Genomic DNA, 16,667 nt, shown 5'->3' on the forward strand with positions numbered 1-16,667 from the left:
GGATAAGTTAAATAGTCAAAAGATTACAAAGTACACTGAAGAATATCTTAATCTTGAGTACAATTTTTACTTTATTTTCATATTAAATGTGTAATTATAAACACTTCATTTAATTACACTAAGCATGAACAATATGAAGTAAAAATATTACAGTTTTAAAATCTATTTTGAGGACAATTCACATCTGCATTATGTCTTGATTCTGTTTTCAGTCTGTGACCGATATGTTTGAATGAAATCAGTTTAAATTACAAAATGAAACCTTATACCTTAAATCAAATACACTGTTCCCATTTACAAACAGAAAATCAACATTTATATACATCAGTACAGTTCAACATTAAGTTACATTTGTCAAATGTGCAAGATTAAGCAAAAATGTATACTGTGATCAAAGAAACAAGATTTCCTTAAATAATCTTCAAGTTTAACTGAAACACAAGCGGCTGGTTCAACAGAGGTTTGTCAAAGTAGGTACAGTGCCTTCTGTTTGAGGAGAAAGGGCCAAAGTCAAACTGTAGGAGCTACAGTTTGAAGAGAAGATCCCAGCGTGTGTTCATCATGCAAAATATTTAACACTTGAATTTTCTACCAATTCATACGTATTATAGAGGAATAAAACCGAAGCCCCAACAGTGAAATGAAGGCAGTCTGTTGTTGAAGCAGGATAAAGCAGCACTGAGTTTTGTTCTTAGTGTCTCTTCCATGATGCCTGAGTTCTTGCACCAAAGAAATGCTTTGCACAAACCAGCTCCATTTCTGGACAAATACAACAATGACAAAACTGATAATCAAGAAGTCCAATGCACAACTGTACACAAACAGCTCAATACATGTCTTATTATGTTATTAAAAAAATAAAACAATTGAACTAGTTTTCTGTATTGATGTGCAGCCATCTTAAGAGTACTCAGGCACTGCAATAAAACCAGTGATAAACAGCATAAAGCAACACAGACATTTTCCTCTTGAATCTCTTCTTGAAGAGTTAACCAAACTAACATTCGCAGAAATCTCAAAAAGTCTTAAACTGCACTTTTCACACACGAGAAGTGCTAAGATAAGGTAGTGATTATTCCTAAATGTGGATTTTAACCCATGTAATGCTACAGAGTCTCTCCAAATAATATGATATGAAACAATAATTTACTCTTTCAAAAGGCAACCACTGAAATCATGACACAATATGAAAGACTGATATGAACAATGAAGAAAACAGCTTATTTCCATACTCAAATGAAAAAGCTTAATCCTATGAAGCTGCATTAGATGTCCATGAAAAGTTTTTTAGTGTAATCAAGTAGAGAAGTGCACATGGAGACAAAAGCCCATAGACCTGGAATGTGCTTGATGAATCCATAAAGAAAACACTGTGCCTATTTTAGTGTTTTTTTAATCCATGAGAAACTGCATGAAAATGTAATCAGACAAACGCACACAAGGAGAGAAAAGGTGGCACAGATTGCTACTGGGCCTCGTCTGTCCTGTTGAGTTCATTGCAGCCATTTGATTCATGGTCTTGTCAGTGTAAAGTACAATTCTGCCTGAGAAAAACACCACCTTTGAATCCCCAAACACACCTGTCCTTTTTTCAGTCAAAGATTTAGTCGACAAAAGTGCAACTTTCATGTGTCAGTTATGTGAAGATGAATGCTTCCAACTTCTTTCTCATCAGTCCTTCTCTCCATCTTCCCCACTTCCTAAAAGGAGGACAAGATTTAAATATATATATTAAACATAAATGCAGTTTTCGAGGCATTTTGATAGACATGTATTGTATAAAATATTAAATCTATAAACCCGCTAACTTGCAAAAAAAGCTGAATAAAAATTAAAATGGAAAATAATAAGGGTACAATGTGTCACTTAAGGGGTAATTCTACTGTCATTTTACTTTTATTTGTCTGATACTTATATACAGTAAGATAAAAGATGGGAAAATAATACACTATAATATAATAATAAACTGCCGCCATGCCACACTTGCCTCCTTGTTCGATGTCTGAGTCGGTGAGGTGCGTCAGGGAGAAGCTGGCGATGCTGGCGGGGGAGATGGAGAAGCGTGAGTAGCTGGAGGTGGTGGTCCAATGGGGCTCTCGGGCCAGGCTTGTTGCCGCAGAGGGTGACAAAGCTTTGGGCCCCGGGGAGGAGAAGTCATCGTCCCACTCAAAACCACCTCCCTCTTCATCTGTGGAGCTCTCAGAGTTGGTGAAGCGGTTCAGATAGCTGGCAGTGGGACCCGAGCCACCGAACTCTGGGACATGACTGTTTGAGCTTCCAGAGTGGTCACCGAGTTCTTTGGTGGGTGTTTCCTTTAAAATAAAAAAAAAGAAATCAAATTATTTGCATTCTCACATAGATAAAAAAAAAAAAACTTGTTCTCAATATCAATATGTCACAATATCAATTTTTTGTATTATTGTAAGAAAAAAAAAAAATCTAACAAACAACAGTCAAATCTATGACGGTCTGAACACAAGACGCAAAAGTGACGTTGGGTCTTCACTTTTGAGTTTGGGTTTAGATGAGCGTTTTCGGGAGGAAATATGCAAAGTGTGTGGAATTCAATTGGGTATACATTATAGGCAGTTAAGTGGTTAAATATGTGATGTAAACACATACGCGAGGTGAGCAGATCTGACCAGAGTTTTGCGTCTTGGGAAGTGTAGACGGAAACGATGTGGCAGAGTGTATTCAACTTTTCCACTCTGGAGGGCGGTTTCAGATTTTTGCGTTTTTAAGCCCCAAAAACGCCATCACCATTTAAACAAAAGGCACTAAAATATTTTGTCATTCTTAATCGCAAGTTTTCTCATGTAAACAGTCCCTATGATATCTAATTTTCTTTCATTCCTCAAATATGTCACCAGCCTTTTGAAATGATGTCAGTAAACAGCAAGAGAAAACAATCATTTCAGTTTTTTTAGAGTACAGGTTAAATTAAAATTACTTACTTTGTTTCCCTACAATTACATTAAATTATTTTTTGTTAAGATTCTATGAGACTTGAATAATTATGCTTACTTACATCCTAGTTCAGTCTTTTCTTCTCATGTCAATCACCTGTTGTAATATGTCATCAGTTATTAACTGACCAACATTTGCAAGGATAGCATACTGGGATCAGTTCACAAGAGCGACAGTTTTAGAGATTCTCATACAACTATTGCCTATGGTTGGCTTATTTTTTTTTTTTTAATCCTATTGTATTCAAAGTAGTAGTCTAAACACTAATATTATAATATATGTCTGGTCACATATGTTATGCCTCTGTACAAACTATAATCCTATGAAACTTTACCTGGTCAAATAGGTACACGGTGACGTCATCAAAGAAGGACACGGCTCTCCTGGAGTTGTCTGCATTACCCGTCGTAGCCAAGCCAGGGGGAGAAGCGGCATTAATATTGAGCGAGGTGGGCTTCAGTAGACTTCTCAAGTTCTTGGCGCTTGTGTCGTCCGATATAATGAGCGGGACAGGATGCGTGGTCTCGTCCTCGCTGTCGGAGCTGGAGCTGTGAAGCCTGTACGCGCGCATGTCATCATCAGAATCCTCGCTGTTCTCGTCCTCCTCGTCCGCTTCCATGCCGTCCTCGTGACCGTCCAGTCTGCCCAGGTAACGCCCCTCCACATCCGGCTCTTTGATCTTGTTACCTTCGCTGGCGTGCAGTCGGGTTAGGCTGCTGTGACCAGTGTTGTCAGACACAGGTGAAAGATCGTCAGCGGTTGGTTCGTATTCTGATCGTTCAGTGGTGGTCAGATTGTTAGAAAACTCTGCATTTTCAGCTGGACTGTTGAGGTCATCTATAGATTGGATGGGCTCTTCTTCATTGCTAACTGGAATATCACGTTCCAAATTTACTAAATTGTCAAGTTGTGAATCGGATGAAACTTCAACTTCAAGTGTCAGGTCACTAGAATTTTCAGAAACATCTGCATTTGTACTTGCGTTTTCCTCATCAGCTTGCACCTCATCACTGATATGTCTATCTGTACTGCTCAACCACGTGGCCTCAACTGAACCTCCAGCCACAATCTCCTCTGATTTCTTGTCCGGTTCGGATTCGTTGTCTGAGAAGTAGGCGGAGTCTCTATAATGGCTGCTCATGATAGGCTGAGGTGGAATGACATTTTCTGGCTGTTCTGGAGGTTCATCTGAGCTGGCATCGTCGAGCCTCTCCGCGTCCGATATGACTATTTCAGGTGGGGTTAAACTTTGCACGGGAGCCTCTAGTTCCGCTTCACTCTCACCGATGATGCCATTTTGAACCGGATCTTTTACTCCAGGTTGAGAATTCCACTCGGGAGATTCCATGTTTTCCGTTTCATAGCCGCTGTCAGATATTTTATACGGGGGTTGGAGTTTGCTTGGAGCTGCCTGAGTTGTCACATCATCTTGCTTCTCTTCGATTCTGTGGATATCATAGGAGTCTAGAGAGTCGGGTGTTTCTGCTGTAGTTTCCATTGTTGGTAAAGTTGTAGATATGCTGTCTTCAAGTAAACTATCCTGACTGATTTGGTCTAAAGACGGACCAGAGACCAATAAATTTGATCGGCCTAGTTGTTCAGGGTTATTGTCTAAAAAAGCTTCTTCATGATCAGATAACGTAGTTTCCAGTTCAATGTCTGCATCCTCAATTAATTCACTAAAAAGATCATTACTAGTCAAATCTTCACTATGTCCAATATTTTCAGGTATGTTATGGTCAATGGGCTGGACGCCACTGTCTGAGGCAAAGAGTTCATCTTCAGAGTTGGGCGCTTTGGCATCTATGCACAAATAGTCTATAGTGGCACTGACAGAAATAGTTTGATCCGCTTCACTTGCCAACACCTCATATCTATCCGAGGTAGAATCAACGCCAGAATCTAACCCTCTGGCAGCAGACTGTGGGGGACTCAAGTCTTCAGAGCTGCTTTGAACAGTGGCTGAGTTGTCCTCTGTTACCACGGTGATAGAAGGCACCAGAGTTTCGTTTCCTAGAAAGGACTGAGCAAACTCCTCTTCCTTCTGCCCTGTGCTACTTAAGGTTGGCTTCAAACATGAATCTGCGAAGCTCAAGCTGCCCAAATTGTCAAAGTTATCCCATGAAGTCATTTTGAATCTTTCCTCCGGTTCATGGGCTACTCCTGGTGATAAAAAATTCTGCTGTGGACTTGAGAACCCTTTCAAGAGACTGTGGTCATTTAAAAACATAAAATTGTCTTTCAAGTGTTCAGTGTTGAGAAACCTTGCAGAATCTTCTTTATCTACTTGTTCCAAATCTGCCGTGTGATTGGCCTCTGAGCTATGTCCTAAAAAAGAAATCTCATGGTTTTTATCAGAGTCAACCTGTGGAGCCATGTCTTCATGAAAAGGGTTTCTACTGCGTTCTGGAAGCTCCATAAAATTCTGTCTCCAGGAAGGGGAGTCATCATGCTTAGATTCTTCTTCTGTGAAAATATTAGGATGATAAGGGCTGTCGTTTTCTAACGATGACCAAATGTGACTATCGGGTAAATAAGAGTCCTTTGAGTCAATACTTTGGTGAAAAAAGTCTGCATCAGTGCTCGACTCATCCAGGCGGACATCCTGAAGAACAATAAAGTCCTGTCTATTGTCCATACTGTGTCTTCCGGAGACATTGTCTCCACTGTCCCCCTGTTCTTCTAGTCGGATATAATACTCATTCCCATTGGACGGCTTCTGAGCATCAAACACTGAGAGGATACCAGGTATTCCTGATGGAGTGCTGCTGCTGTCTGCTGCTCTGTTTGCTGCTACAGGGAAATGTGCCTGGATATCCTCTGAGGACACGGGGAAGAAGGTGCTGTGGTAGTTTAAAGTGGTGTCCATGCCTGCATGCCCATGGGTACCCTCATAGTGGTCGTGCTTAGCGGCCTCCCACACATATTCAAAGCTCAAACCTTTACTGGTTTCTGTAACAGTGAGCACTTCATCTATCTCTTGCCGAAGTGCGTCATCAGCAAACTGGTCCAGAATGGGGAAAGATGAGTGGCTGATAGTGGTCTGCCGCATGCTGGGGTTTGGCTTGAGAGCATCCCAGCGTTGCTCAAAATCTTCCTCCATGTCCTTCTGGCCCTGCATGCGAAGGTAGATGAGCAGGCGGTGCACCTCCTCAGCAGTCGCACGCTTATCTGAGGATAGCCAACAGAACTGCAGGACCTCATACCTGAAAATACATACAGCATGTCAACATTTTAAATGTCTACACTAACAGTTATGAGAAGTTATTTGATATTAATTCTGCAATATCTTTTAATCTCCCCCATAGTCTTTGTTGCTCATTGTATTATCATAAACTTATAAAGGAAACTACACTGGTCAGAAAGAACTGCTTAAAGATGAAACATCAGACCGTATATCCTCAAATCTATACCATAATCTCAACCAAATCTATGGGAAACAGTGCAATCAATTATCATTAAAAAAAAAAAGTATGATCTATTTTAAGATGTATTATGGAGCTACAAAAACTAATCAATATAATTGCCACTTATTATCTATGATTATCCTAGATAATAATCATATTAAAAATATTGTCAGCACAAGACAAAATAAAAAAAAAAAAAAAAAAAAAAAATAGTCGCCATCTAGTGGAGTACTAAAATCATCATCAGTGACAGTTCTAGTGCAGGTATTGTAATAAGATGTGTAGTATCGCCAGGTTGCAGACACATTTACTCACCATCTGTCCGAGTACGGCAGATCCAGCTGAGGCTTAAATAGTTTGACTTGTTGTTCCTTGATCACATGATTGAGAACCTCGCGGTCTGACAGATGTGGGTACGGCTGGTTGGCATTCTCAAAAAGCTCCCACAAAGTCACCCCCAAGGCCCTGCACAGAGTAGGGCAGAACTGATATCTCCATGTGGGCATGACAGGACTTCATATGCTCTGCTAACAGCTCTATCATTTCATTAGTTTATTTAGATTGTTCCCCTTTCAACATACAGATTTTTTAATTGCAACATATGCTTCTTTATTGAGATATGTGACTCTTGTAACTGGATCTTCTTATGTAACCATGCAATTTATGACCGGAAAGCATTTGGGCAATGAGTGGTGAAGTCAAAGGGGGGCTGAAAAGACTTTACAGTGAGATGCTTGAGGCTGGCGTGTCAGTGTCTTTCTTTTTTTGGACCAAAGCCAACCTTTACAGTAAGAAGAAACAGGCTGCAACCATCCTCCAGGTTGATTAGAGCATACACACATCTAAATTTGTCTGAGTGTAGATCAGATTAGAACTTACCACACATTGCTGGCCTTGGTCTGCTCCAGTGTAATGACACCACCATGGCGCTCACACACAAGCTCCGGAGCCAACCAGCGAAGAGGGGCAAACAAATCATCCTCTGTGATGATGTAATCCTCCTATTAAAAACAAAAGTTACAGTGTAGTTGTTGATATTGATATCATCATATAGTCCCACATTTTTAGGGCCTATTGCTGCACTTTTCAACAGATGTATTTATACATACCTTATATCTGTAAGGACCAATGCCATAGTCTCCCACTTTTACTGTAAGGTCAGCAGTTAGGTAGCAGTTTCTTAGTGCCAGATCACTATAAGACAGATTCATTTTATTGTTATCAATATTAATTGTAGAAAAGACAGTAAAAAATATGATATTATAAAACATCGTGGCCTATTCTGTGCATGCACCATCCTGAGATAGAGGCCAGGTAAGTTTGTGTTTGCCATAAAGACAGACAGCTCTGGTCACTGGACAAGCCATAGTGACTGAGAGACTGATACTGTCTACAGACTCTGAGAGGGGCTTTGGTTTCCCCTCGGCCCAAAGGCATTCCCTGCACAAGTTCCAAGAGGCTGTTCCCCAGCTAACGACAAGCAGCGCTGACACGAGTGGGCCAGTCATGCCCATCATGAAACCTCGAGAGATCCATGGACAATTTTTAACTCTTCTGTCTCCCTCTGACTTTTACCATCAACTGCTGGTCAGGTCAGACACAGCAATGTGACTTTAATTTAGTCACATTTAAAACATTCCCCAATGTACTTTTCTGCCAGTTATTGCCACCACCTATCACAAAAACACTACATTCAAATAATGAAGTGTTTCTAAAAACCAAAAGAAAATTGTTTAATTATTATACAGTGTTATTATTATCCCTACATCGCATACATGATGAGATGATTTAAGTATAAGCACACTCCACACCTGTTGAGTTATGTTTTGTGTCTGCATCTGCCACCTCGTTTCCTTATCCTGACTTAATCAAATTGCACGCATACCATTTTCTACGTCAATACTAGTATTTATTCAATCTCACTATTGAAGAGAAAGTCTTTATAACCCTGTTGAGTTGTAACACATGGTATAAAACAACCTCAAATATGAGGCTATCCTTTTACACTTAAAGAGCAGAATCATCATATCCCTCTGGCAGCGGACAGCTGACACTGGGGCAGTGCATGGGAGCTGTGTAATCGGAGCTGCCACAGCTTATTCTGAGCATGCAAAATAGAGCTGATGAGTTGAGCATCGTATGTTACCCTCAATCCACGCACTCCTCACACCCCCTGTAGCTGCGGGCTGCTAGCACTCAGACATCCCATACATGCAGGGGTAAAAATGAAAATGAAATGCAGCCTCTCTGCAGCACACCCCTTTTTTGGAGAACACTAGTCCCCCTCTCAGACTGGAGCAGAATGCACCATGACCAACTCCTTACAATATCACAAATGAAAAATGACAAGATTATGTTTAAAATGTAATAAAGCTGTAAATCATAGCTGTTCCTCCTGGCTAAGGTGCTATCTAGTGTATTGTTGAATGTGTGTAGTCCTTGAGGCTTAAGAGATAATGGGCTAAATTAGGTGGAGTCTGTGAAATGCTACCTGTGCAGGAAGTTGTGTTTGTGGAGGTGAGTGACTCCAGCAGCAATTTCACAGGCCATCCTCTGCAGCTGCAACACCTCAGCACTTCGGTACATCCAGTCCTGGTGAGACAGGTAACCTCGCAAATCACCCTGAAAAAAAAAAATAGTCCAGTCAACCACATACAGTAATTGTATGGAGAGGAGTAAGTAATTGGAGCTAATAAAATAAAATTAGATAAACTGCACTGTGAGGAGCTGCCACACAGGGGCAGTAGACACTCCTATAGCGGTTGAGGAAGAGCACCAAATAAGGACAACCCGTTTAGAGGAGACTGATGTAGTGTCACAGGGATTTATAAATAAGAGACCAGCTCGTCTTGGTAAAATGCACTCTGTGTTCAGCCTATGTCCAGTATAGATCACTCATAAGAAACAAAAAACAACCTCAGGTGAGTGGAGGTATTCATCTGAAAGTGAAATTCAGTGTATTCAGTTCAAAAAGTATTTTGCAGAGACTGCTTCACATTGTAAATGAGAGCATGAGGCTCAGCTCTGAGCTACACAGAGAAGAGCTGCTCAGGAATCTGAGCAGACACCTGTGCTTTTCATTCAGCTGGGGTCACTGTAAAAATACAGTATGCTTTAGACATTCAAACACATGACACAAACAGGAGAAATGTACAGTTTGAAATGGTCTAACTGAACAATCTAGTGTGATAAATGTTTGTGTCTTAGGCATCACGCCTAAGAGACCAACTTAGATTAGAGTGCAGAAGCATATGTATTAAAGTGGCCATAATCATGGATGTTACACCTCCAATGCACTAAACTTATTCTCCTGAAAGTGTTTACAAAGATTCTTTGCAAGAGTTATCCCACTACAGGCAGCTTATTAGAAAGACTTGTGTAATCACTGGAGGTTGGCTCGGCCCTTGCATTATGCACATAGAAAACAAAACAAACAAACAAACAGTGTCAGAGGAGCACAGCTCTCAGAAGACCTCTTCAGAGAAGAGCTATATTAAATGTATGGTAACTGATACTGGGACTTTACTGATACTTCAGTGGTGAGGACTCAGCAGCAGGTGATTAGGTCATGTTCCAGAAAGTGGCGCAAAAGTGCATTATGAAACAATATTAGGACAAAACAATCAAACCCTTTGTGTGGTCATTAATTAGCACAGGTTGGTGCACTTTTAATTCAGATAAAAGTCTGGTTCACATGTGTTAAAATGCAACACATGTGATAAAATGTGTGTTACATAAAAATCCCATTTCAGTTATTTTAAGCTTGTCAATACTAAGATATACTATAGTGTAGCAATTTCACACATGCCAATTTTAATGTGCAGGAGTCAGATGAACGCAACTCATTTGGTCAAAGGCGGAGCGTAACTGAGAACGTCATGAGAAAAAACATTAGGCTGCAGGGACAGACTTTAATGACCACAATAATTGAGGAAGTCAGAGAGTTTTTCTGAGCCAAACATTTGTTGGTCCTGCACCAAGACTATGAATCTGAGAAGGGTCTGACTAATGTCTTGGCTCACGTCCAAGCAGGAGAGCCACGCATTAGATGCTGTCACTCACATTAGGGTATGTGACATTCTGTGGCCTCTGCACCAGTTGCCTGATGTATTTTGAAGTCTAAAATGCTTTGCGTCAGGGTTACCTGGCACGGGTGATATGGGACAGAAAAAACACCATCAATCAACAGCCTGTCAGGGGGAACGTTACAGTATATTAGCATTTTGGGATTCACCTTGTCCACTACGCAGCTGTGGTGTCACTTTTCATGTTTCGACATCAAGGGGATGATTGACACGGCTCCAAGAAGTGTGAAGCCGCAGACAAATGCTTATGTACATCCAAGTAAGGAGTAGTAGTTGAAGTAGAAGCACAAATTATTTATGTTTACATAAAATACCGAATTAAAAAAAGAAAAGGATTGCCAGCTGGTCTAAGGTCTAAAAAGTCTTGATCCCACACTAAATAACAAGCATAGGCATCAGTCAGTTGTGCTTTCCCTCGCACATTAGCACCTTGGACATACAGTTCCTCATCACGCCGCCTTTTCTAATAGCTCCCACACACGTGTGATAAGTCATTCACCTTGACTCATTTCCATGGGCTGTCATTACGGGGGGCACAAAGTGGAGCTGGCCCGGGCGCAGCACACAGTACAATGCCAGCAGAGCTGCCAGGCCTGGGCAGCTGACAATAGTCTGAGCCCAAAAACCAAGTGCAATGACTGGCTCGGCACACTTAACAAGATGGGCTGGATGTGTTACTATGTTGTGCAAATGGCAAGACAAGGTGTTAGTGCAGAGATGAGAGAGTTATTAATACGATTCATTATTTTTATTTTTTTTAATTCAACATGTCGATTTCTCAAAGCTTGAACATTTCTACCAGTGTCCAACATAGACAAGGTGCTACCTATAAAAATGCACAAACTGAGCAGCTGCTGGAGCTGACACCAGAGGAGTGTAAATGAAGCCAGTTACTTTACTGGGCGAGGTGGGAATGTGAGAAGTCCCAAGCTTAGACTAGCACTGGGCTTTAGGCAGGAGGAGGAGGCAGACATGAGGAGACAAGAGGGAGCTTCCTCCTGTCACGATGACGGCAAGAAGCCCCGAGAATAGAAAAAAAGAGGAAGAGTGAATAAATCAAATGCCACAACGCAGTCCAAGTCGTATGCTGTGGTACTGAAACATCAAAATACAACAGGCTAAATTAAGAGTGAGAAAGAAAGTACAGGAAAGTTCAGATGCACATGTGGGCTGGACAGCTGCTGGTCAGCTCTTTAGAAAGAGTCTTGCCCTATGTATGTGTGGGCTTAACGGGGTGACAGAGGGTAATTGTCAAATATCTCAACTAATGGCCTCAACAGTATAACCAACTGTAAATAACCAGACCTCCTTAGAGCACATTCGCACATCCTCCAAAACAAAATGACCCAACTGTAAAAACATACAACAGCACAAAACAGGCCTTACCATCTCACAGTACTCAAACACAAGCAGGAAGGGAATCGCCTCAACACACTGGCCCAGGCACTGCAGGATGTTGGGGTGCTGCAGCACTCTGGAAACATAGATTTACTGACTTTTAACACAGACTGAAAAGAAGGTAAATGGTAAGGTGTTATATGCAATTAACGTGTCTTTTTATTATTAAAATACATGCATTACAAGGAAATATCAAATAGGTTATTTTAGAATGTTCTCTATGTAATAAGAATTGGTATTAATAAATCATTTTTTAAGATGTGTGATCACACACAAATCCTCAAGAGAAAGGGGTATTCAGAAGTTTTCACAAGGGGATGTGATGTATGTAAATAGTTTTGGAACCACCGAAATAGTGAATAATATTCAGTCATAGATGGATTGACCAATATCAAACATGTTTTACCTGTATGGGTCTCCCAGCTGCAGAAACTCATTCTGCTCCTTAGAGCCAGCATTAGCTTTTAACTCTTTCACCACCACTCTGGTGCCCCCAGGGTCAGTGTAGATTTCACTAAGAAGGACCTAATCAGACACAAAACAAAAATAGTTTTGTTTTAGAAAAAAGAGGCAAAGCAGCCGATCTGTACATTTAGTTGGCACAAACCTGTCCAAACCAGCCATTGCCAATTTCTTGGATGTAACTCAGGCTATGTCGAGCAATTTGAGCTCCGGTCGGTGCTTCTGCAAACCAAAGGTACAATTTCAACACTCAACACATTTTCTTGTTAGTTCACGGATACAAACAGATCATACCAGTATCTTATATAATTTATTACTTTGCTAAAGAAAATGAAGAGATGTTTGCATTCACTACAAACTGAGGACAAACTGAGTTTTTTTGTTTTGTTTTGCTTTTGGCCTGACCTGTTATGTGAGAGGGGGGCTGAAGATGTGGGGGTCCTGGCAGAGCCACTGGGGACACTGCCAGTGTGTACACCTCAGCTGGAGACTGCACAGAGGGGGTATCCTCTGCCGGAGGGGTGAAGTCAATTTCATCGTCAAAATGGTCCTCAAACTCCTAAGACAGCAAAAGACAAGAGAGGAAGTTATAAATAGAGCTATGCCAATCATCAAATTCAAAATGAACTGGGATCACATTGCCTGCAGATCGCAATTATTAGCTTTATGGTATGTCTACAGCCAAGTGTGAGAGTAACAGCAAATTGTTTGGAGAGATGTCAGCCAGGACTTGAGGAAACTTTTGTGGTAACTAAAAATAAACATGACTCATTTGATTGAGGTCTTCTCCAAGTTTATTACACTTAATAGTCATATTTACATGTTATGAGAAGTAATATAAAGCAAAAATTGAATATGTAGAAGGGATAATATTGTCCAGCTCTAATTATAATGTAATCATGTCTCACCTTAAAGTTGATCTCATTTTCCTTGCAGCATGTGACACAATTCACCAACACCACAGCCAAGGCAATGAGCACCGTCAGGGACACCACCAGAGACAGGCAGAGGGACACGGGCAGAGAGTCAGCCGGGGCACCACCTATCAAACAGCACAGTCACTGGATTTAAGAGGGGATTGTTGATTTATGTTTGTTTTTACAAATCAGGCATACTGAGTGAGTGAAGAATGAGTTAGAAGCATCAAGAATAGTGATTATAAAAATACCATATTTTTGTTTAACATGTCAGTGGAGTTGAAACTCATCTGTCTTGTCTCTGACAGACTGAGGGTAAGCACATTAGGTACAGTTGTGCCCTGCAGAACTACCATCAGAGCTGTCAGCTATTACTGCAGCAATAGCAATCTTTACTTACACAACTAATATGCAAAGGCACAGGTGCATGAATGAATTAAACTTAATCTGTCTAATCTGTCTTCCCTTCATTTGAGAAATCAGCTCTGTATTCTGCTCTGGCACATGTTTCTCCTGCTGTGCTCTGTCAGTCTCCCACTGCTCCTAGTCTCAGGTACATTATACTACTGCAACAAATTCTGTCAAAATGCCAACTCAAATACAAAGATCATCAAATGCAGTCAGTTTCTCATTCAAGAGAAATCAACAACAATGACAACAATGGGACAATAAAGGACGGGATGCACATACTTTGTCCAGGAAATTGGATTAATGTATTTGGTGGTAAATTAATACATAAAATGCCTCTTTTTGGTTATTTCAAGTTTGTATTAATTACTACTGTTGAATTAGAAGCGATTCCATTTGATTTGAATTCTGACTTAACAGTTTTGAAAGGTAAACATTTTTTATTTACCATATTGGCTTGGCAAGCTAAAAGCACAACATTTCTGTACCTGCCATGAATTTGGTGACCAACGCAGTCTGATGGTCTATATGTTTGTTTAGTCTGACTAATCACTCAAGTCTAGACACACTTCTTTGAAAGATTTTTTGTTTGTTTGTGTTTTTTCAATATAGCTGAAAACTGACAGGTCTTATTTTGGATCTACTGCATATTGTAGGAACCATTCCAGCATTCCAACCAGGAGGTGACACATTTTTTTTATAGATTTTACTCTCCAAAAACCGACATGGTCCGCAGTCTGTGGACTCTTACTGAAAAAATACTTTGCATAAGGAGGAAGAAGGAACATTAAAAGCACACACAAACCATAATGTTCTTATACTTAGCCTTGTTGCAATAACAGTTCAGTTATTTGTACGACTCACAAACATATTTTTATGTTAATTTACCGTATTTATTGGAAGTTGCAAGTCCTGTTATTTACAGTAAGGAAAGTTTTCCAGAAATGATTATGCCATAGGATCATAAACTTTTCAAGATATTTTCACAGATGTACTTACACTGCATCAAATAATGAAAGAAATTACTCTCTAATACTAATGGTGCGTGAGAGCATAAAGCCATGAATTGATTGGAAACAGGTTTCACTGTACCAGTGACCAAGTAAATCCAGGGCTGAAGGTCAAAGTAACAGTTACTATTGTTAATAAGGTGTTGCTACCATGGTTAAATCATTTACATTTTCTGTTTTTAATTGGTCTGTATTGTAAAACTGTTTGTTACATTATTTTAAACTTTCACTGCTGACACAACTGAAAAATTAAGGAGAAAATGGGACAAATAAAAAGGTTGCCATGGCATAAAAGCATATTGCTAAAACTGCTTTGTAAAACGTTATGATAAAGTAAACAGCACAGTGGCTAATCATTGACTGGTGTTGATAAGATTGGTATGTCTCACAGTTACACATTGCTGATTTGCAAAACACATTTGGTTCACTTCTTCCATTCATTAAACATAGTGACATTTGCTTTCCAGAAAAAATACACCAATTAATCAAACAAAGCAATATCAAGATATACCAGTGCTGATAATAATACACATACAACATACTAGGTGAATGTTGGGGACTTAAAGCAGAAGATCTGGTGTCTTCAACCATTACGAATGCATCTGAAATTATGACTATATGTCAAATATGTATAGGAACAGAAGATGTTTTCCATGCGGGAAGGACAACATGCCTTATTATGCTATAAACTTTGAGGAGTGCCAATGACAGGAACAAGCCTGCGCCTGAATGTTAAACCTTATGGAATAGGCTTATTTGTGTACAGTATTATGGTTAATATTTCTCACACAATGCACATATTGATTTAAAGAATCATCATCAACGTTGGAATACACAACAAACACCGTGGCATCACACACGGAAAATCAGAACATGTCCATAAATAGATCAGAGCTACCCACAGCCAACACACAGCTAACGCTAGGTAATAAATCGTGTTATCTTTAGCTTGTTAGCAACAGCGCTGAGCACAAACCACTACTAAACAACAGTGACTTAGCAAACCAATCCCAGCAGTCAATCACACAAACTAACATTATATAATAGAGCTAAGTACCTGTAGCTAGGTATACAGTTAGCAGTCAACATACCTGATTTGTGGTGATAGTGAAGAGGTGCCCCATTGGACACAGTGAGGAAAATCCCGAAGACCAGCAACAGAGCAAATCCAGTACGGACCCCCATCCTTTTAGCCAGGCTAACTGAATGTTAGCTACAAAACAAACGCGTCCAGAACCGATGGCGGATGGTTGGAGACTAAATACCGTGTTTTATTCATTTGATCTTCGTATTATATCCGCGTATCATACAAGACAAGCATCTCTTTAGCGTTTAGCTTATGGCTACAAACGAGCTAACGACCTAGCTCTCAATGCTAACAGTTTTAGCTGACGACAGCAGTCACCGATGTCAGGTGTAGTGTTACGTCGTCCATAGAGATCGACCGTAAATCATCACTTCGTCACCTATCATTGTGAAGGTGGATACGTGCATTTAATTGATGATATCTTACAAAAATATCCAGTATCAAGACTTTCATGAAACGCCTCTCATCCTCAGCGCCATGTTCCCAGACAACGTCACATCAGGAATGAGGCGTACGTCTGTGAAAGATTGACACATCACTGAACCAATCCAAGCAGCTCGAGCACTCACGGTTTATCATCAGGCATATAAATCATATCCTTTAATCATTACAGAAAGTCACCTGTCACCCATGTGAGGTCGGTCATGCTGGAGTGATGTAGCCTTTTAATATATGCGTGTAACAGACGGACAGTGGGCTATAGGCTTTTTATTACAGGTGAATTATACTGTGACAGGCAGAATGTCATCCAGGGACAGTGTGCTGTATAGGCTACACAACATATATAGAATTATCCGTATATAACATACATATTCTGTTTAGAGTTTGTCACAGCTAGGTTTAGGCTAGTCCAAACCATTTTTTTTACAGATCAAGCAATTTCATTAAATAAGCATATAATTTAGAGCAGTCTAAGTCAATATGCA

General features: G+C 40.2%; 1 protein-coding gene across 2 annotated transcripts; it reads right to left on the reverse strand.

Moving 5' to 3' along the window:
- Positions 1 to 53: 53 nt before the first annotated feature.
- lmtk2 (lemur tyrosine kinase 2) lies at positions 54 to 16,257 on the reverse strand. 2 transcript variants are annotated; one of them, XM_020937902.2, is made up of 13 exons: positions 15,746 to 16,257; positions 13,228 to 13,361; positions 12,725 to 12,878; positions 12,465 to 12,541; positions 12,264 to 12,382; positions 11,846 to 11,933; positions 8,866 to 8,996; positions 7,484 to 7,568; positions 7,254 to 7,375; positions 6,690 to 6,839; positions 3,302 to 6,173; positions 1,984 to 2,312; positions 54 to 1,696 (listed from the first exon to the last, which is right to left on the reverse strand). In XM_020937902.2, exons 1-13 carry the CDS (start codon positions 15,837 to 15,839, stop codon positions 1,672 to 1,674), a joined length of 4,380 nt encoding a protein of 1,459 aa, XP_020793561.2. In that variant the 5' UTR covers positions 15,840 to 16,257; the 3' UTR covers positions 54 to 1,671. The 2 variants fall into 2 exon arrangements, with proteins under 2 accessions (XP_020793561.2, XP_055008885.1); XM_055152910.1 differs by having other exon boundaries at positions 54 to 1,700; positions 1,988 to 2,312; positions 15,746 to 16,256.
- Positions 16,258 to 16,667: the final 410 nt, after the last annotated feature.

Source organism: Boleophthalmus pectinirostris, unplaced genomic scaffold, assembly GCF_026225935.1.
Source record: "Boleophthalmus pectinirostris isolate CB_2022bp ecotype Guang Dong unplaced genomic scaffold, ASM2622593v1 HiC_scaffold_17, whole genome shotgun sequence".
NCBI classification, from domain to species: Eukaryota; Metazoa; Chordata; class Actinopteri; order Gobiiformes; family Gobiidae; genus Boleophthalmus; species Boleophthalmus pectinirostris.

Bases quoted from the DNA above. Each gene is read 5' to 3' on its own strand.
- lmtk2 (XM_020937902.2), bottom strand. From the start codon at position 15,839: ATGGGGGTCCGTACTGGATTTGCTCTGTTGCTGGTCTTCGGGATTTTC. The intron at 11,934-12,263 runs GTAAAACATGTT...CTATGTTTCCAG, and splicing joins CAGCTGGGAGACCCATACAG to AGTGCTGCAGCACCCCAACA. The intron at 6,840-7,253 runs GTAAGTTCTAAT...TACTCTGTGCAG, and splicing joins ACCAAGGCCAGCAATGTGTG to GGCCTTGGGGGTGACTTTGT.